At 43.9% G+C, this 22,433-nt stretch overlaps 1 protein-coding gene and 1 pseudogene across 1 annotated transcript; both read right to left on the bottom strand.

Moving 5' to 3' along the window:
* Nucleotides 1–988: 988 nt before the first annotated feature.
* Nucleotides 989–2,951, bottom strand: LOC120691151 (red chlorophyll catabolite reductase-like). Its single transcript, XM_039974141.1, has 2 exons — nucleotides 2,509–2,951; nucleotides 989–1,804 (listed from the first exon to the last, which is right to left on the bottom strand). The coding sequence occupies exons 1-2, from the start codon at nucleotides 2,887–2,889 to the stop codon at nucleotides 1,187–1,189; spliced, it is 999 nt and encodes a 332-aa protein (XP_039830075.1). The 5' UTR covers nucleotides 2,890–2,951; the 3' UTR covers nucleotides 989–1,186.
* A 1,715-nt stretch (nucleotides 2,952–4,666) lies between these two features.
* Nucleotides 4,667–22,433, bottom strand: LOC120687596 (annotated as a pseudogene).

The following is a 22,433-nucleotide window of genomic DNA, read 5'->3' as shown; positions in this document are numbered from 1 at the left end:
ACGCGACAGGATTTAAAGTGACGCCAAAAGAACCTGTGCAGTTTTATGGACCAAGCACAATAACTTGGTAACCGAGCCGGATACGTGTTATGGACGTCTTCCATCTTATAAAATTCTCGCTCCTCTCTCTTCATAATAAATCTGCAATGTTATCAATTTTGCTAATATGGCATAAGATTTAATATTCACAAAACTTTTATGAAACCGCACTGAAAACATGCTTGTATATTAAGAAGCAGTCAAACATATTAGCAATGGGGAAATAATTCTTTTTTTTAGATGGGAAATAAATTCTTGGTGCAAAGTCTAACCATTTTTGAATCCTAGACCTAGCTATCTTGTACACCGGATGTGCTCATGTGCATATCCTCTGTAACGGCCCGCTTGACTGTATCAAAGGGCCAAAAAAGCTGACTGCTCCGGTAGCACTCCCTTGCGACCAAGAGTTTAGGGGGTTTTCTCGACTGGAAAGTTGAAGTCGCTTCCTCTTAATGAAATACAGCAGGGGCTATTATACTCCAGTCGATTTTTTTTTCCAGATACATAGGAATGCCCCCTCTTGAAGATAAGTCTGAAATGGCTGTGTTTGTTGACACCTCACCAATCCAATCAACTTAGAGAGAAGGGAAGTAAAGCAATGAGGTACCGAAAGTAACAGTGTTGGCAAAGCTCTGCACCAGGTAATTTACCACCACCACCACCACATGCTACTCAGCTTTCAGGAGTAGCTTTGGGCTAGGTAAGCTTGCAGCTTTCTCAAGGAACAGGCTGGGATTAGCTTTCATGTAGGAGATATACGGCTTTCATTTAGGAGATATACACAAAACAAAATGCAGAAGCTCTACTGCAGCAGGAGCAGCTTACATGAGTAGTGGAACTCTGTAGCGAGGCTCTGTTACTGAGCTTACCATTTGATCATCTTCACGAGCCACGACTTCACCTGATAGCTCTACTTCATTATTTCAGTTGGAACAAGGGACAGGTTCAGCATGAAGAATTGAAGATACTAGTACAGATAGATCGGAATATCTTATGACATATACCAATGCGGATGATGGTGATAGTACATGGAGCTGGCGATTACCGTGGTTAACATCTTGATTCATTTGTTTTAAGCACGAGCAACTACGGACCAGAAACATTGTTTATCTACAACTAACCAAGTACCTACATGTTTTTTTGCATGCTACGGCTCTTGTACACCAAAGGCCTTCCTGATTTCAGATATGACGCGACTAGACACATCAGGATCAAACATCCTTGGTAGGCTTGCAGTCAGATCGACCTCAATCGACTTGGATCTTACAAGTTGATCCCTCTTGAGAAGAAATTCCCTCTCTGTATCATCCATTTCCACAGTGGAATCAGCACAGCAATCAAGCCAAATTTGAAGAACCTCCTTAGCAACCGTCGCCAGTCGCCCACTCACAATCTCTTCCAAGGCGCCATCTCCTCCTTGTCCACAGTCAATGGTGACCATTACTGCTGTTGGTGAACAGGCACTGCGCACGAAGAGTGATGGTGATCGGTATGGACGAGCTTGCAGTAGTTCTTCAATATTTGCACGCTGCTCGTCCATCCGAGTGTTTTCATAGTACTTCTGCAAATAGTCTGGGTGCAATGCGAGGTCTTTCCGTGGGAGTAGGTCCAGAACCACCACAATTGAAGTTGGGCTACCCTGTATAAGCTCCAATAGGAAATGTGGTGCATCTGTTGCGGTGTTTAGAAAAATGAGAATCGATGTGATGTCAATGGCACCATTTGGGACTTTGCAGTGAAGCGAGGACTGCATCATGAAAGCGATCTGTAGACAAGTAAACACACAACAAATCCATTAGTCATTTCCTTGTACATATTACATGATTGACAAACAGTATGCAAACTAAGTCAAGCTTTTATTTCTAAGAGACTGATCTTCCGATATCTTGCCCATTGTTATTTTCAGCCACTGCAATTGAAGTTTCAACTCAAGAACATATCTGACCTTGATACAGGTACAGTTTCAGTTGTGGCACACAAGAGGATGGATTATTGCTAGTAGTATGAATTCAACTTTTATTTCTTTAATTACCAAGAATTCAGTAGTTTCACAACAATACAATAAGCAAAGTTCATTAACAACAGTTAATCCAACATTCGGATGATGCTTTGCTAGAGTTGGATTACCAATTTGTGCTTCTAAAACCACGCAGTTCACCTTGACCGATCATACGTTACAAGGTAAATCTCGTCCCACAATCTTACAAAAGAGTAGGAGTAGGACAGTCGCAAGTGCCCCCAAACATATTAAACTTAACCGATATTCAAGCAATATTTGGACTTTCAATTCAGATGCCAAGTATTGAGATATCATGTAGCTGATTTTCCCAAGGAAAAGTGCTACGCCCGTATACTGTGCCGCGCGACGCATACCGTCAGATCTGATGAACCGAACCAGCAGCAACTACGGTGTGTGTGTGTATGATACTGCGGTTCTACCACCGGACGAAGAAAAGGAGGAGTATGTACCGACGAGCCAGGCGCGCCCCGGCGCACGTCGAGCGAGCCGACGGCGTTCCCGGCGGCGTTGCGGAACTCGGCGACGTCGTCGGGCACGGCGGACGGCAGCAGCTGCGGGCCCAGCCGCGCCACCGCCTGCTCCGCGAGCGCCCGTGCCACCTCCCGCTGCGGCATCTCGGGCGCGGGCGCCACCGCAGCGTCCGGCATCGCCGGCGCGCGCAGGGTGCTCGACGGTTTGCCCCCGAGATGGAGAGCGCGTCGGTGTGGAAGCCGGAGCCGGGTCGTGCCGCGGCGGGGCCGGGAGAGGGGGCAAGAGAAGGGAGCCGAGGCCGCGGCAAAGGCGAGGGCGGTCGCCGGTAGCAACCGGAGGCAGTGCTCTGGCCGGAGCATGGAGCTGGGGAAGTGAGATGCGGATGCTACAACGACGTGAGAAAACTAGACCTCATCCATCGTTTTTTTTTCTTCTGTTGATAAGGAATTAAGGATCCATTGCTGAGTTGATTTTCGTGTTTATTTTTTTTAACCGGTACCAAACCGGCCAAATTCAAAATTCAAATTTAAATTAAAAAAATGAAAAATTCTCAAAAAATTTCTAAAAATACTTCAATGTGCGACGAATCTAATTGTGTCAAATTTTCTCAAAAATTCGTTCATTTAGTATAGTTTGCGGGGATTTGAAGTAAAACAAAAAAAGCGTGCATACAAAAGTATACAAATACAATGTAAAAGTAGTAAAAAAAAGATTGGAGGGTTCATTTAGACTAAAACATGTTATACAAATATTCATTTAGTATACTTTGCGGGCATTTGAATTTAAACCAAAAAAGAAAAAAATTGAATTTGGCAGGTTACCAGTCAAACCGACCGGTAAACCGATCAAACCGGCCGGTAAACCGATCAAACCGGCCGGTAAACCGGTCAAACCGACCGGTATACCGGTCGGAACCGTTTGAACTGCGAATTTTGAATTCAAATTTGACTTCGACCGGTTTCCGGCCAAACCGGTCCGGTATACCGGTACCGGACCCGACCGGTTTGGCCGGACCGGTCGGTAAGAGAAACCCTGTGTTAGAGCTAGCTATTTTGCTGCTTCTGGCAGAAACATCTTCTCGATCAAGACGCTTTCCTGCATCGGCTCTAAACTTCTTACTGAGGATGCTGCATGCACATTTGCCTGAGACTGTTGCCGGTAGGTTCAGACATTTGCCATGTCCACTACTTGAACCTTTTCAGTAAGCACAGGCAAAACAAAGTTTCTGATTATAGTTCCTGACGGACCTGACGGGACGACATATTGAGTACTATACTAACGCGCCAGGAATTGGCGCGCGCTCATGCGTCGCGGCCCCACATGGGCCCGGGGGTACTGTTTATCATTTAAAAAATAATAAAATGTACTGTTCATGTGGGGCCGGGGGTACTGTTCATAATAAAAAATAATAAAAAGATACTGTTCATGTGTGCCCCACCGGGTACTGTTCATAATAAAAAATATAATTCAAAATTAAAAATAAAAAAATTAAAAAGTGGCCCCATGTGTTTAAATGTTTAGTTTTTTATGAAAAAAAATTATATACTACATTTGCCTCTATTATATATTGGATTTTATTTTCACTTTGTGAACTCGCAAAATATAATTGAATCATACATTCATTTCTAACCCTATCATTTTTTCTACCAAAATTAATAATTCATTTCTAACCCTATCATTTTTTCTACCAAAATTAATAATTAGTGTAAGCTAATCCATCAATTATATCTACTAACATACACAAAATAAATTCTTCTATGTACTATTTATACAGGGATGGGCCCTGTGTGTTATTTAGGTGTTACCCACATAATATTCAATTGGAATCCACCCACAAAATATATTTAATTATTTATTTACATGAAAATAATAACCATATTTCATACACTACGTCTACACGTGCTAGCCCCTACTACTTATTGGATTTTAATTCCACTTCATAAACTCGCAAAATATAATTATATGACAATTTATCAACTATACCTATCACACTTCATTCAATACATCAACACGTTGCCAAAATATATCAGCACGATATTGCTTTAACTGTAATATACGATAATATATTTTTATTATTATTTTACATCAAATCTTTTGCTACAGGCGCGCAAAGCGCGCCAACCTGCCTAGTTTATTGTTATTGGATAGTTCATCGTTTGCCACCGAGTACTCCAAAGATACATCAGCCACATGATTTTAGCACTTAGCACTGGCTAATAAGATTTGCTATTGTGATCGTCTGCTACGTGTAATAATTTGTTGATTGATTCATCCTTCACGAGGGGCTCGAAGCTGGGTCATAATTCCATTATAAGAATTAAGAAAAAAAATGAGATTGCTATTGCTGGGTGGCTTTGGAAGCTCTATGTCCTTGGTGTATCAGCATACTTCCAGGTTGACCAGGTAGCATGTGTAAAGGAAGTGTGTGGCCTATCACCAGCCACATCTTCTTGGCGTATATGGCTGGTGATTTCTTTCAGGTCCTCACCCGTGAACTTCACCTTCAAAGCGTCAATGTTCGCTTCCAGATTTTTTATCTTCGTCGTCGCTGCGTAATTTTGTAGAATTTTTTTTATCAGTAACTAACTTTTGCTCCATCCGAGCGTATAAGCAGTGAGCTTGTCTACTGATAACATCTACAGGAAACCAAAATGAATAGTGAAATGAACCAAGAAGGATGAAAATTAAATATGTCGAACCAAGTCAAGTTGGACGCGTCTATACAACACTTGAGTGTTCATAAGCTCCCAACATTTTATTCTTCGGCCATCGGGCCAATTTGATTTTTTTTCCTTACAAGTTGGATCATTTTGCATATTTAGTGGGGAAAAAAATCTAGAGATCAGAATTCCTTACAATTCAAATGTCCCAAATAATTGGAATGAGAAGGATTTGAAAGGTTTAGAACTTCAAATTAGATCTAACTTTGTACTAAAAAAAGATTGTGTTATTAGAGGCTCTAGCACCCTGTTTCTATTGCCCTGTCTTTGCTAGAAATTATGCCCAAAACATGATTGTAACTCATGAGTAAGTAACTGTAATCTCAATATAAACAACTGCAACTAAGTTACAGACAAAATTCAGGTGTTTGGAGGCCACAAAACATTTGATTTTTTTATTATTTTCTATATCTATTCATTACACATATGAACCACCAAATCTTGGCTTGGAAAATACTCGGTGCCCATAAGGGCACCTGCCCCCCAGGCCATTCAACGCCGTTAATCTCCCGTTACTTGTTTTATATGAGTGCACTCATGATCTTTTGTCTTCATCTGCCATTCTTCTCTTTGCTCACTCGACATCACCACCCATGCACACAACACACCCAGACAACTCTAAGTGCACATTTCTTCAAAAAAAAAACTCTAAGTGCACTTGCTTGCATCCAAATTAGTTTGAAAAATAAATCATAACTAGTTAAATTTCTAGCATTTTATTTAAGAAATGTTTTGTGCACAAATCCAATGAACAACTTTTTTAAAAAATATTCTAAGAAAAAAATACAATTTAGAATTGGATCATGAATCATTCTCAACAAGAATCAAGAAGGAACAAGAAAAAAGAATGAATATAAATTATCTTGCAACAAGAAATGCAAGTTGAAACTTGGAGCTTAATATCTATGTTTTGGAGTTTTGGATTTGACACAAGACAAGACAAGACAAGAAAGACAACATTTTCGTGGCACCGCCGGCAATGTAGAACACGGCGACCCCCGGACATCTTCGTGAATTAGAGAGAGGAGAGGAAAAAGCTAGCCAGCTTGGGACCCAACAGTCACATGGACAGTAGCAAACAACTAGCGAGTTCCGTGAGGAGAAAGCTGACTAGCTGGCCGGTTTGTCTCCGAATGCTCACACTGTTAGTCCTCGAGGATGAATCCATACCACCAATTATTCATCGCACGGTTAAGCGGTTGCGTGGGCACAAGATGTTGGTGATATGCCCAAGAGCCCATCATCACAATACGGTTTAAAGGCCCAAGTGGATATTGATCCAAGAGAGATTAGGGTTACTAATGGGCCTATGAGATAGAAGCCCATTAGTACGCCCTATATATATATATATGAGGGAGGGGCTAGGGGGGGCGATGACCTGAGCCGCGCCACCTCCCTAGCCGCCGCCCCTCCCTCTCTCTCGGCCGCCGCCCTTGCCGTGCGTGCGGTGCTAGCACACCGACGCCCGGCGTTTCATCCCCGTACTTGTGGACTCCGTGGAGGCGCTGCTGCGACTGCTGTGCTGATCGGCTGCTGGGATCAAGTACGAGGAGCTCGGTTCGTGGGACGTGATCGACTACTTCCTCTACATCGACGCGCGACTTCTTCCGCTGCGCTGCGCGTCTAGTGGTAACGATCTATGATCTTCTACTCGCAAGTATCTTGGGTTTATGCGGTAGTAATGCTAGCGTAGCCTACCCGTTTCCCTACAGTGGTACCAGAGCCATCTTGCGTAGTTTTTGGTCTGGATCTTTTGCATATAGGTGATATGTTGTTGTAGTAGATTGGATCTATTACTTTTGCACGGTTTGATTAGATCAATTGGTCATAAGGGGTTAAAACTGGAGCGAGTTGATTGCGCGGCATGTGACAAAAGATTAGTTTGTGTTCTTTCTCTGTTATGCATACGACATGTCCCTACCGGCTGGAATCACCATCGGGACTAACTGTGTGCATAGTCAGTAGATTGAACCAACAGATCAAGGTCATGTATAGATGCAGTCTTCTCAAGTGCAAAGTTTGCACGGTCAAGGTGATTGACCTAGTGAAAATTGAGGCATTATGAATGGCTCGGATTTGAGGTGATGCGATCACTTTGATGAGATTTTCATAGGGATTCCATAGATGCGATCTGTGTAATTCCGTGAGGTTTTCAGGGCGCTGCCCTGAGACCCGCGGGGGGACCGCCGTTGCTTTCTCGCTGTAGCGGCTTCCCAAGCGCTACTTTGGTAGAACACGTCGTACGCCTAACTTGTTTTTGCAGGGTGTGATGTGAATGGTATGGCCTCAATGTCATGTGATGATGTATGTGATGATTTGTGCGACCTGCGTGTCGCAAGTTAACACAACCGGGTTGAGGTTGCACCATTATTGTATAACGACCTGCGTGTCGACTTGTGATGTTTGAATCCTCATGTAATTATTTCACTAGCTATTAGATGTAGTAGCTTAGTATCTTTTCATGGAGGTTTCAATCATGATGGCGATGATGATCACCACAAGACAGGACGGATGGCAATGGAGGTCACCTTGGAGCCATGGCGATGGAGCCCATTATGATGCAAGATGTCATACTATTCATAATATAATATGATTATATGCCTGTGATGTTTATTTTCCTGTCATACTATTCTTTCATGCTTTTACATATGGTGGATGCTTTAATCATGATAGAATAGCTTCCCTCAGAAAAGTTTGAGTTTTTGATGCCTTTTACCAATAGCTGCACCTATAAATTTTGATCGTTGTGTGGTAGGTTTACCAAAGTAGAGTACCCTCAGCTATCACTTTTGTATAGGGTGGATGTCGGACATTCACAAGCATAGTATTGGTTTACTCAGCAAAGCTATCAAAACAGTTTTGGGCTTTAAGGCATAGGGTTGGGGCCGGGGCATTGGATGCCACCCAACAAACAAGAGTCGCATAGAGATGTGATTAGTAATTTGTTACTTACCTGTATCACTACTTTTCTAGCCGTGATGCTAAAGCTCACTAGAATTTTAGTGATTATGGATCTTGAACCACTATATGTCATTAGAGGGAAGATGACTTTGATATAGTAGGTTGTCTTTTGTTAAATCAGTTAATGAAAGTCTTTACATAAACTTAGTGCTGAAATCTTGCTTTACTTTAATGTTGTAGATCATGTCTGCCAGTAACAATTCCGCTTTCAATTTGCGTTCTGTTCTTGAGAAAGAAAAGTTAAATGGAACAAACTTTATTGATTGGTACCGCAACCTGAGAATTGTTCTCAGGCAAGAGAAAAAGGAGTATGTTCTTGAGCAGCCATATCCTGATGATCTCCCTGACAATGCAACTGCTGCTGATCGCAGAGCTTATGAGAAGCACTGCAATGACTCACTTGATATCAGCTGTCTGATGCTCGCCACCATGTCCCCTGATCTGCAGAAGCAGTATGAGCATGCGGATGCTCATACCATGATCGAGGGGCTGCGTGGGATGTTTCAGAACCAAGCCAGGACTGAGAGGTTCAATATCTCAAAATCCTTGTTTGCGTGCAAGCTGGCAGAAGGTAGCCCAGTCAGTCCTCATGTGATCAAAATGATTGGTTACATTGAGACTTTGGATAGACTTGGTTCTGAACTTCACCAAGACTTGGCTACTGATGTTATTCTCCAGTCGCTCCCGGCGAGCTATGAGCCTTTTATCATGAACTTTCAGATGAATGGCTTGGATAAAACATTGAGTGAGTTGCATGGGATGCTAAAAACAGCAGAGGAGAGCATTAAGAAGAATCCCAATCATGTGATGATGATTCAGAAGGGGAACAAAAAGAGGAAGCGTTGGACGCCTCCTAATCCCAAAGGTAAAGGCAAGGAAAAGAGTTCCGGTGGTGAGTCCTCAGGCTCTAAGCTAAAGCCAGCACCTAAGGCCAAATCTGGCCCTACTTCTGAAGATGAATGCTTCCACTGTCATGAAAAGGGACAATGGTCTAGGAACTGCAAGAAGTACTTGGAAGAAAAGAAGAAGAAGAAGGGAAGTGATACTTCCACTTCAGGTATAAATGTTATAGAAATAAATATTGCATTATCTTCTAGTGAATCATGGGTATTTGATACTGGATCGATGATTCACACTTGCAAATCGTTGCAGGGTCTAAGTGAGACTAGAAGATTTGCAAGAGGCGAGTTGGACGTTCGGGTCGGCAATGGCGCAAAGGTTGCGGTGTTGGCGGTCGGCACCTACCACTTGTCTCTACCCTCTGGATTAGTTTTGGAATTAAATAATTGTTATTGCATTCCAGCTTTGAGCAAGAACATTATTTCTTCTTCATGTTTGGAAGAAGTTGGTGATTTTAAGATTGTAATTGAGAACAAACGTTGTTCTATCTTTTGCAATGGTATTTTTATGCTCATTGTCCATTGGTGAATGGATTATATGTTCTTGATCTTGAGGATAAATTTGTCTGTAACATTAATACTAAGAGGCTTAGACCAAATGATTTGAATCCCACTTTTATTTGGCATTGTCGCTTAGGTCATATAAATGAGAAGCGCATTGAACAACTCCATAAAGATGGATTGTTAAGCTCATTTGATTTTGAATCATTTGACACATGTGAGTCTTGTTTGTTTGGAAAGATGACCAAAGCGCCTTTCACTGGTCAGAGTGAGAGGGCGAGTGACTTGTTGGGACTTGTACATACCGATGTATGTGGACCAATGAGCTCAATAGCCAGAGGTGGTTTTCAGTACTTCATTACTTTCACTGATGACTTTAGTAGATATGGCTATATCTACTTAATGAGGCACAAGTCTGAATCGTTTGAAAAGTTCAAAGAATTTCAGAATGAAGTACAAAATCAATTAGGCAAGACAATTAAATTTCTGCGATCTGTTCGTGGAGGAGAATATTTGAGCCTTGAATTTGGTGATCATTTGAAGCAATGTGGAATTATTCCGCAGCTAACTCCGCCCGAAATGCCTCAATGGAATGGGGTATCCGAACGGAGGAACCGAATCTTATTGGACATGGTTAAGTCCATGATGAGCCAAGCTGATCTTCCATTGTCATTTTGGGGTTATGCTCTTGAAACTGCTGCGTTCACACTGAATAGGGTTCCAAGTAAGTCTGTTGAGAAGACACCATATGAGATATGGACTGGGAAGCGTCCCGGATTATCTTTTCTCAAAGTTTGGGGATGTGAGGCTTATGTCAAACGTTTGATGTCAGATAAGCTCACTCCAAAGTCAGACAAATGTTTCTTTGTGGGGTATCCTAGGGAAACCAAAGGATATTATTTTTACAATAAGGCGGAAGGCAAAGTGTTTGTCGCTCGCAATGGTGTTTTCTTAGAAAAGGAGTTTCTCTCAAAAGGATTTAGTGGGAGCAAGGTGCAACTTGAAGAAATTCAGGAAACACCCGAAACTGTTTCAGCACCCACTGAATATCCACGGGATGTGCAAGATGTTGCACAACCCGTAGTTGAGGCACCTGCCCCACGAAGGTCTATAAGGGCACGTCGCGCTACTGACAAGCTCAACCTCCTTATTACGGAGGAGCGCCATGTATTATTGATGGAAAATGATGAGCCCTTGACCTATAAAGAAGCAATGCTGGGACCCGACTCCGACAAATGGCTTGAAGCCATGGAATCCGAGTTAAAATCCATGCATGATAATCAAGTTTGGAACTTGGTCGATCAGATTGACAGTGTAAGACCTGTCGACTGTAAGTGGATTTTTAAGAAAAAATTAGACATGGATGGAAATGTTCACATCTATAAGGCACGATTGGTGGCGAAAGGTTTCCGACAAATTCAAGGTGTTGATTATGGGGAAACTTTTTTCGCCCGTCGCAATGCTAAAGTCTGTTCGGATTCTCCTAGCAATTGCCGCATATTATGACTATGAGATATGGCAAATGGATGTCAAAACCGCTTTTCTTAATGGACATCTAAGTGAGGATGTGTATATGACACAGCCTGAAGGTTTTGTCGATCCTAAAAATGCTGGGAAAATATGTAAGCTTCAGAGGTCCATCTATGGATTGAAGCAAGCATCTCAGAGTTGGAATATTCGTTTTGATGAAGTAGTCAAAGGGTTTGGCTTCATCAAGAATGAAGATGAGCCTTGTGTTTACAAAAAGGCTAGTGGGAGCGCACTTGTGTTTCTGGTCCTATATGTGGATGACATATTACTGATCGGAAATGATATTCCAATGCTTGAAGCCGTTAAAACCTCATTGAAAAAGAGTTTTTCGATGAAGGATTTAGGAGAGGCGGCTTATATTCTGGGTATTAGGATCTATAGAGATAGATCAAAAAGGCTAATTGGATTGAGCCAAGACACGTACATTGACAAGATATTAAATCGGTTCAATATGCAAGATTCCAAGAAAGGTTTCTTGCCAATGTCACATGGCATTACTCTAAGCAAGAGTCAGTGTGCTACGACACCTGATGAGCAAAAGAGGATGAGTACGATTCCTTATGCTTCAGCCATAGGGTCGATCATGTATGCTATGCTTTGCACGCGCCCAGATGTTTCCTTTGCTCTAAGTGTTACGAGCAGGTATCAGTCAGATTTCGGTGAACCTCACTGGACAATTGTAAAGAGTATCCTTAAGTACTTGAGAAGAACTAAGGATATGTTCCTAATATTTGGAGGCGAAGATGAGCTCCTTGTAAAGGGTTACACTGATGCTAGTTTTCAAACAGACAAAGATGACTCCAAATCGCAATCCGGTTTTGTTTTCTGCCTCAATGGTGGGGCAGTGAGCTGGAAGAGTTCCAAGCAAGATACGGTGGCTGATTCGACGACAGAGGCCGAGTATATTGCAGCTTCCGAAGCTGCAAAAGAAGCTGTTTGGATCAGAAAGTTTGTTTCTGACTTGGGTGTTGTTCCTAGTGCGTCCAGTCCAGTGGACCTCTATTGTGATAATAGTGGTGCCGTTGCACTAGCAAAGGAGCCTAGAACAACTAAGAAGTCTAGACATATACTGCGAAAGTATCACCTCATCCGTAACTTTGTTGAGAGAGGTGATGTGAAGGTTTGCAAGGTGCACACGGATTCAAACGTTGCTGATCCGTTGACGAAGCCTCTCCCACAACCAAAGCATGAGGCGCACATGAGATCTATGGGTATTAGATACTTACATCAGTGATTCTAGTGTGCGTGGGAGATTTTATGTCATGAGTATGTTTATGTAATGATAAATAATTGTTATTTGTTCCATGGATGATTATTTTACATTGATTATCAAGTATGTGACTTGTTCGTGAAACTCTTTGTTGAAAATGATATGATTCTAAATTATCCCTAGTTTATGTCGTTGTGTGGGACAACAACGACGTTGAGACTAGCACATGCATTAATTGATGATCATGTTTCACGGATCATGGATATGGAGATATCGGATTAATGATGTGGACACATGTTGGTGAACATGGTGTTGGATTGACCCACTCCAAGACAATGTTGGGATTGTTATTTTGTATGTGCCATCAGTTGTTCTTGAGTGTTATACCTACTAAATCCTTAGACCTGAGATCGCCATTGTTTCTCACTGTGTGTAGTGGTGCATCTTGGGGCTGCTAAACGCTACTCCGTGACTGGGTAGTTACAAAAGCAGCTTACAGGTATGTCATGAAACATGGAATGGGATGTGAGCGGATCAAGATGGAATTTGCCCCTCCTAGATAACGGGAGAGATATCTCTGGGCCCCTCGAGATAGTTGGATTTGAAAGTGCATGGCCATGCCAAAGTGATTAAAGAGTTAATCATTATGACTAAAGGTTAGTTATGAATAGAATCCACTATTAGATCGAGATAATGGTCGAGCTATCACAAAGGTGGCACGCATCTCGCTTTGAGCTTGACTGGTATCGTGTGGCAAAGGGATCGGTGTATGAGTATATCTATGGTTCGGCCGATATGATCTTTATGTGTATTTGTGAGTCACTATGCCCTGCTAGGTGCCGCTATTGACTTGTGATTCGGAAATGATTTCCGATCACGACCACCTACACATGAACCTAACGGGTCACACACTTAAGGGGTTTGGAATGTTGGAAAGCTTGCATGTATGATTGTCTCTAGTGCAAGTGGGAGATTGTTGGTGATATGCCCAAGAGCCCATCATCACAATACGGTTTAAAGGCCCAAGTGGATATTGATCCAAGAGAGATTAGGGTTACTAATGGGCCTATGAGATAGAAGCCCATTAGTACGCCCTATATATATGAGGGAGGGGCTAGGGGGGGGCGATGACCTGAGCCGCGCCACCTCCCTAGCCGCCGCCCCTCCCTCTCTCTCGGCCGCCGCCCTTGCCGTGCGTGCGGTGCTAGCACACCGACGCCCGGCGTTTCATCCCCGTACGTGTGGACTCCGTGGAGGCGCTGCTGCGACTGCTGTGCTGATCGGCTGCTGGGATCAAGTACGAGGAGCTCGGTTCGTGGGACGTGATCGACTACTTCCTCTACATCGACGCGCGACTTCTTCCGCTGCGCTGCGCGTCTAGTGGTAACGATCTATGATCTTCTACTCGCAAGTATCTTGGGTTTATGCGGTAGTGATGCTAGCGTAGCCTACCCGTTTCCCTACACAAGATGCCCCTGTGGGCATCTTGGCTTGAATCTGAAGCATGCAAACTCAACTTGGATCCTTCTAGAACATGGTTTTGTACACTGTTTCTCCATTACCAGGGCAGAATAGATCATGGCAAGTCTATGACCTTGAACCCTACACATTTCACTCTATCTTTTTTCTCCAATAAGTTGTGTTATTTCGTTCGAGAAAAAACATTTCACTCCTTCAAAGCATTAGAAAAGTTCACCTGGTATGGGAACCACATCATCCCCTTGATGCAGAACCCAGGCTAAAGCTAGCTGAGCAGAGCTGCACTGATGTTTCTTGGCAAAGTTTTCTGTCTTGAGATAGATTTGCTTGTTTTTCTCTAGATTTTCTGCCAAAAACCTTGGATACCCCAGCTGACAAGGCCGACACTTAAATGACTAAGTACACTAGATTAAAAAAAGGACTGAAACCAAAATAAATATATTTCAAGCCAGAGATAATATAACATGCTTAGACATATACCAGATTAGATACAGCAGGCACTTGTTCTTTCACGCCTCTTCCACCGAAAAACCCACGACCAATAGGACTGTAAGCAACAATTCCAATGCCCAATTCTCTGGAGTCCACACAGTACAACTCTATCAGGATTCAGGAGTGCCAGACAGTGTATCAGTGTATGTGAACAGTGTACCAGTGTATGTGAACAGTGTATCAGTGTATGTGATCCAGTACCTGAACTCACCTGCATAGTGGCACAATCTCAGGTTCTATGTCGCGAGACCAGAGAGACCACTCCATCTGCACCGCGGAGACGGGGTGCACGGTGTGCGCGCGCCTAATCGTGTCGGGGCTCGCCTCTGACAGTCCTACGTACCTGATCTTTGTAAGGTTGTTCTCATCTGACCCAGTCCAATGACTGGGTCAAACCCCTCTCACGCGCCCTGATTGGGGGCGCTCTTGCCCTTCACTGGCAAGTGGGCCCCCCTTTGCGCAGCGCCAATATAAAAGTAAGAGGGTGATGAGAGGGCACGCGGCCCAAGGTTCGCCGTGCCTCAGTTTCCCAGAACCCTAGACTCTATCCAATCTGAGAGAGGGCGCTGGAGCAAAGGGAAGGTCTCACACCGCTGCCTCTGCGACCTCACCATCGCCACGGCGACGCCTCCACACCGCGCGTCGCTGCCCTAGAACAAGCCTTCACCAACGAACCAGTGATGGCCGGCTCGAGATCCTCAAGAACTAGTGAGTATCCTATCGATCTACTCCTAGGAGGTCCTAATTATTCTAACAATGGTATCAAGAGCCGATCTATCGAGCAGATCAATTTGGGGAAGAAAGAAAGAAAAGAAAAGTGATTCGATCACGAATCGAAAGAAATCAGTCAGAGGAAAAGAAGAGATCGAACTCGATCTATAACCCTAACCCTAGCAAAGCAAAGAGGAAAGGCGCGGCGAGGCTTCCAGGGCATCATCGCCGGCTAGAACGCCGGCTACCGCTGCGCGGAGAGCCCCAGTGGCGCCGGCTTACCGGCGCATCTCCGCCGTCGTGCGGGAAAGGAACCCAAGCCGCTGCCGTCCTGTTGCATCGCGCGTGCGGGCTTCGGGCAAAGGGCACCACTCCCAGGCCGCACGATGGCGGTGCACTCCCACTTAGGAGAGCACGTGCGCCGGCGAGGGGCCGGTGGCGGCGCCGCCATCTCCTTCGGCCGCCATGAGCTGCCACTGCTCTGGGAAAGAAGAGGGCAGAGAGAAGAGAAAGGGGGCTCGGGGCCACCGGCGATGGCGCAGCGGCCGGACCGGTCGGCGCGGTGGCGTGAGGGCCAGCGGCGGCGCCGGCTATTCCCCTCCGGCGAGCCACATCGGCCGCCGCCACTTGGGTCCGAGAAAGAAGAAAGAGAAGAGCAGAATGGCAGCTAGGGTTACGGGGGTGAGAACCGCCCGTCGGGTTTTGTTCCCGCGAGGATGACAGACGGCCGTTCGATGCCGATCGACGGCCAGGATTGGCCGACCGCAGCTGGGCCAGCTTTCGGCCCAGGCGGGCGAGATTTTTCCCGGACCAGGCCCACGTGGCCTGGGGCGCGGGAGGTGCGGCGTGCGCGCAAGCAGGCCATGCCTGCTGGGCCGCCGAGCCGGGCGCTTTTCGGCCCAAATTAGAGAAACGGTGCGCACAGGCCTTGGGCCATTTTCAAGACCAGGCCGAGAGTACAGAAAAGAGCAGTCTTCCTTTATTTTCAGAAGCATTCGCTTGATGGTTTGATGAGTTTTGTATAGTTTTATCTCTATTCAAATTTGAACTAATGGGACAATTTGTTTTAGAGAATAGTAAAGTTTAAAGTATTTTTGCTTCTGAATGAGTACTTTTTCATGTTTCCGATGCAAAGTAAAGTTTTATCCTCTATTTAAATTAGAACCAACAGAAAATTTAAATAGAGGAGAAGAAAGTTATTGGTTAAGTAAAATTATGGTATTGTTATTTTCTGACCAACGTTGAGGATAGCAATATTATAATTTTATTATTAGTTTAAATTCAAGGTTGAATCTCTGACAAATTTTGCATCGAAGTGATCAATTTGCAGAGAATAGAGAAAGACAAAGAATACGAAAGAAAAGTTTTCCGCTGCAATAAAGATAGATAAGATGAGCTTTTCCCTGTGGGTAAAAGCCACATTTAAAGTTTACGTTTTAGAAAGATTTCGGTTGTTTTATGTCAAAGTTGGCTTTTTGGCATTATTTTGCCATTTTAAGTGTCAAGTTGAGCATTATTTTGCTCTTAAAGAAAAGAAAGTTAAAGTTAATTATAATATTGTTATTTTTTGACCAAAGTTGATGATGACAGTATTATAATTTTATTCTAGTCATTAATTCTATATCTGCCCAACGGTGATATAGAACTGAAAGTACCAGAAAGATGTATGTTTTTAATTTTGACCAACGTTAAATTAAGACATGCATTCTTCCCAGTACAGAGAGATAAGCAAAGAGAAGTTGATTTCGTTCAATGCTACCGACAAAAATTTTGAGTTTACTCAGCTGCATTGTTGAGGTCAAGAAAGAAAAGAGCTTGCGTCATTGAGATCTTTTGGTTGATAAGGAAAAGAGACGAAATTGTTTTGAAAGTTTTTCATGATATTGTGATTTGTTAAGTTTTCTGATTAAATTGGAACAAATGGAAAGATTTAATCAGAAAAGAAAGTATATATATGCATGTTTTAGTCATTGTGAATAAGGCTTTATCACTGTAAAATGATTTTTTGTCCTTCAATAGTGAAGACAATGGTTGAAATGAGTAAGATGCATGTTCAATTTGACCAACGTTGAATTAAACATGTGTGCCATTCATGTCCTGTATGGCAGGAAAAGTTTGTGATGACTCATGTACTACTTGAGTATCACAGAAAAGAGAAGAAGTCTAGAGGAGCCTTTTAAGCTATCTCAGCAATACTCATGCACTTCAATAGTGTCATGTTGGATAGTGACTTGGAAATAGTCGTAGGACAAAAGAAAGTTGTATATGAACCAATAGTCAAGATTGCAAGCATGATTTGCGAAAGTATAGCAATATATAAGAACTCTGATGAGTTCTTTGAAAGTGTAATAGTAACAAGAACTCTGATGAGCTCTTGAAATGGAACGAGGAAAAGGGTACTCCCGTTGTTTTGCATGACTTGATCATGTGAACAAACTAAGTAATGAAAGACTCCTCATTCGCAAGTGTTAAAAATAGTTTCGAAATTATGGCAGCAAAGTTTGTGCCATATTGAGAGAGAGAGAATGATTTGAAAGATAAGAAAGATTAAAATTTAAAAAGAAATGATCTATTAAAGAAGAATTTGACCGAAAAGGGAGTACAACTACCCCAACCACAGAAATAAGAAGAGATTGCTGAAGGTTTTCAAGTTCAACAGAAAGAAAAGATAATTGAGCCTCAAAGCAACCGATAAGAAAAGATGAAACCCAAACAAAAGCTAGAAGATATTTCATCTTTACAATAGATGGGATTATCTGGGGGAGTAAAGTATGTCGAGAACTAAAGCTTGAAGAGAAGTGGAACCGTACGTTCAGTCCAATGTTTCAAGCACTACAATATGACAGAAGTTGAGGTGACAATTGTCTTTTGTCATTAAAGAGCAGTAATAGCCCACAAAAAGCAATATGTCTAGCCATCTATTGTTAAAGGATAAAAAATGTACGTAAGTGAAGAAGTACAAATGAAGGTGATTCCACCTCATTTGGAGAAGTCATGAGAGGCGCTCATTCATCGAAGTGGCAAGAAGCCATGGAAGATGTCATGAGGCAAGTTCCAAAATTATTTTGAAACATAGAATAAGTTCCTAACGAAGCCAATACAGTAGACTATAATGGGTCTACAAGATTATAATGTGACTCCAGAGGGAATTGGAAAGTTGTTGAGCGCGATTTGTAGCAAAATGCTTTATGAAAAGAAAAAGGATGAAATGATTCTTTTAGAATCATAATGACAATGGCAGTATACCCTTTTAGAATTATATCAGATGGATGTTGGAGCAATATCTTCCAACAGAGATTTGTATAAGAAAGTATATTCATGACATAACCAAATGGATTTTGTTGTGGAAAGAAAAGAACATTAGGACATCAAATCACAGAATAGTGGTATCTAAAGTTTTGTGAGAACAAAGAAAAGTTTTGGGTTTTTAAGTTAAGGTAAATGCAAGAGACAAATTGCAAATACACAAAGTTCAAAGATGGGACATACATTTCCCGCAAAGTTCAAAGAAGAAGGTTATTATGACCTCTAATTTTGATAAGAAAAATCTCGGTGAATACTCATTCGCTCTAGAAATGGAAATTCACTGGGATAAAAGAAAAGGAGTATTAGAACTATCGCAAAGAGCATACTTAGAAAAGAATTTTAAAGAAATAAAGTATGCATGCGAGTAAGCCTACGCCTGTCCTATTGTTAAGGGTAATCATTTTGGAATTTTTAGTATTCCAGGAACCAATGTGAGATCGATCGAAAGAAAAATGGTTCCATGTGCTTCAGCTATTGGAAGCAAAAATAGTGCTAAAAAAAGAATTTACTTGACATAGCTCAATATCCGGGATATTTTGGCAGAGTTCAATCCAGCAATAGATCACTGGAATGGAGTTAGAGAATGATTTTTGCATTCTTGCAAAGTGTTGTAAGCCTCGTGGCAAGTAAGAAAGAAACGCATGCTCTCAAAAGGTTGACAGTAAAAAGAACTGAGTTTTGGCGAGATGTTTAGTGAAGCCCACAGTAGTAGCTGACACTCGCGCTTGGAGCTTTATTGTGGAAAAGCTCCAAAGCAAAATAGTTGTGATATCGTGGGTCATGTATACCCAAAGTTCAGCATGATATGAGGCTTCAGGACAGGCAAAATGGTTGAGGAAACTTTTACCTGCAATTAATAATGGTAGACAACAGCAATATACCATTCAAGTATCTTCTCTCCTACGGCAACATGTCAAGTGTGCTGCCAAACACATTGACAGTGAGTTTTATGTTGCAAAGGAGAAAATCCAGAATCATATGATAGCATTGAACATCGAAGTACCAAGCATGTGCTTGCGGATCCGCTTACCAAAGGCCTACCGCCCAAGTCAAAGTGGGTTTTACGGAAGGCCTATGATTTCTGGATTACTAAGGGCCCAAAGAAAGGTTGAAGTCTTGTTTCAATATGGAAAAGTGCATTGTGGCTGTTAATCTGACAGTAAATGATAACTGTCATGACGAGGCACGCCCTACGCACTAATCTATAATGAGACGTGGACCAAAAGCAAAGCAAAGCAAGTAAAGAGAAAGTAGAGAACTAAGTTTAAAGTACAGAGTGAGATCAAGGGGGAGAATGTAAGGTTGATCTCATCTGACCCAGTCCAACGACTGGGTCAGACCCCTCTCACATGCCCTGATCAGGGGCGCTCTTGCCCTTCACTGGCAAGTGGGCCCTAGGCCCCCCTTTTCGCAGCGCCAATATAAAAGTAAGAGGGTGACGTGGGGGCACTGTGACACCCCGGCCCAGGGCTTAATAGGATTAATAGGATACTCATACCAACAAATTGTAACTTCTTTTCCGGAAGCCGGTCTCCAAAGAACTCTGAGGTTAAGCGTGCTTGGCACGGAGCAATTTGGGGATGGGTGACCGACCGGGAACTTCTTTCCGGGTGCGCACGAGTGAGAACAAAGTGCGCAGAAAAAACTTGTGTTGGTCTGTGAGGATAGTCTATGTCCTAGAAAGCTGCCAGATGTAAGCGGGCCCGGCCTCGGGGAGGTGGGACGTTACAGAATGGTATCAGAGCCGACTCTCGCGGTTTTACGGGCACGTACGGGCATAAGTGCGGAGGCATGAGTACGGGCGCGTGGGGGCGCAGATGCCACCGGCATGTGCACGGGCGCGTGGCGGGTCAGTGCGCGGGCATCTGGGATGCGTCGTTGGCACTGGACGCACGGACGTGGCACATGTGCTGCTGGCACTGGACGTACGGGACGTGGCCAAGAGAGAACATTCCTGGCTTGGGATTGACCGACGATGACGTCGGTCTCTTAAGGGGGTGAGGATGTGACACCCCGGCCCAGGGATTAATAGGATTAATAGGATACTCATACCAACAAGTTGTAACTTTTTTTCCGGAAGCCGGTCTCCAAAGAACTCTGAGGTTAAGCGTGCTTGGCTCGGAGCAATTTGGGGATGGGTGACCGACCGGGAACTTCTTCCCGGGTGCGCACGAGTGAGGACAAAGTGCGCAGAAAAGACATGTGTTGGTCTGTGAGGATAATCTATGTCCTAGAAAGCTGCCAGACATCGCCACCACGACGCCTCCACACCGCGCGTCGCTGCCCTAGAGCAGGCCTTCACCAACGAACTAGTGATGGCCGGCTCGAGATCCTCAAGAACTAGTGAGTATCCTATCAATCTACTCCTAAGAGGTCCTAATAATTCTAACAATCTTCCCTTCCTCCACTAGCTTCTTGAGCTCACCAACCTACAGCATTAATCTCTCGGCAGCGATCAGGACAGGAAATCACCACATCGGAGGTGGGTGCTGGCAATGGACAGTCGACACCAACGGCATCGTTCAGAGTAAGGATGGATTCGGATGTCTATTCGAATGTCAGATTTTTGGTCATTTTTCTTCGATTATGGACAAATAAGACATATAATTTACTATGTAAATTCATAGCCTTGTATTTAACATTGATCTTGTAAAGATTCATAAAAACTAAACGTCAAATTTATCATATATATTCTCAAATAATAGATATAAAAATTCGAATACGGATTGGATACGGATACGAATCTTTTTTCACCTTTTTAATTGTAGGGAGCAAATAATACATAAAAAAATTTATACAAAATTTTATTCTTATGTGTAATAATATGCTTGATAATATAAAAAAAGATTAGCATAAAATTTTAAGCATATCTATTTTAAAATATCAAATTTGTTCTAAGAATTAGGATGTTTAGATCCATCCTTAGTTCAGAGACCGTGTCCTCGATGGGGACGGTGGTGTCCACGCGGTGCTGGTAGTAGAGGTCGATGTAGTCGAGGCCGAGGCGGTGCAGGCTGTCCTCGCAGAAGGCGCGCACTCCGCCCGGCCGCAGACGCCCCACGCGCCGCCGGCATTCTCCCGCCGCATCCCGAACTTTGTGGCCAGCTGCACCTGCTCCCGCTGTTGGAACCGAGGATCGACGAACGATCACAGAAACACGAGACATGGCGACGAATGCCCCGGCCGCCGAACGGTCTGTATGTTGGCTTCTCTTATTCCACTCGGCTCACCACAGCACACAAGGATTACATGACCATTTATAGGCCTTGGTAACACAGCACCCACGCCACCACTCCAGTGAACTCGGCGCCCACGCACGCACATTGCGACCTTGCTTGTTCTCGTTCGTGAGCACCGAACTCACCGCAAGAACCGGTCTTCAACCTCATCCACGAGCTAGGTGGCGCCCCCTCCGCTGCATCCGCAGGCCTCCAGACGTGGTCTTCCTTGCCTCCAACGAACGAGCAAGCATGCGCCGCACGTCACGCCCTGGAACCCGGCCGCGCCGCCATCCACTCCCATCTCGACCGATCTGGACGCACGATACGTGCACACACAAGTGCCATGCCCCCGTCGAACACACACGATCACGAACTAGACTAGCGCATGCTAACTAACTAGCCTGAACCTATGCACGCAACACACGCACGACTAACAAGCTAACAGACTCACTCGCACACACGCGAACAGTCAGGTTTATTCCTAACACCCGCGGCAGCTCCTTCAGAGCCTGGGCATCACGCAGGCATCAATGGCTTTCTTCGCATGTCATGATGAATAGGAAAGGCGGAGGAACAGGAAGGAAGGAAGGAAGGAGAAACAAGAGACCTTGCCGAGGAGTATCTCGTTGTTGAGGGGCCCGTAGTAGTCGGAGGTGTCGAAGAAGGTGACGCCTTGGCTGAAGGCGTGCGCGACCACAGCGGCGCCGGCCTCGTCTTCGACACCTGCATCAACCAGCACCGCGTCGATCGGTCGATCCAGTCGCGCAATGCGCCGGGATGGAATGAAGCAGTAGGCTCCAGAGGGGACGATGGAGGAGTCTAGTGTCCCTGGGTGCCGAGCTTGGCGCGAGGAACCTGGGAAGCTTGGTCCAT

Source organism: Panicum virgatum, chromosome 9N (assembly GCF_016808335.1).
Source record: "Panicum virgatum strain AP13 chromosome 9N, P.virgatum_v5, whole genome shotgun sequence".
Classification (NCBI taxonomy): domain Eukaryota; kingdom Viridiplantae; phylum Streptophyta; class Magnoliopsida; order Poales; family Poaceae; genus Panicum; species Panicum virgatum.
Note: the sequence above shows the minus strand (reverse complement) of the source record. Positions and strands in the feature narration are given on the sequence as shown.

What these genes read in the sequence shown, in the direction of transcription:
- LOC120691151 (XM_039974141.1), bottom strand. Translation starts at nt 2,889, where the DNA reads ATGCTCCGGCCAGAGCACTGCCTCCGGTTGCTACCGGCGACCGCCCTC. An exon ending in GGGGCGCGCCTGGCTCGTCG is followed by an intron (nt 1,805 to 2,508) that starts GTACATACTCCT and finishes ACTTGTCTACAG; the next exon opens with ATCGCTTTCATGATGCAGTC.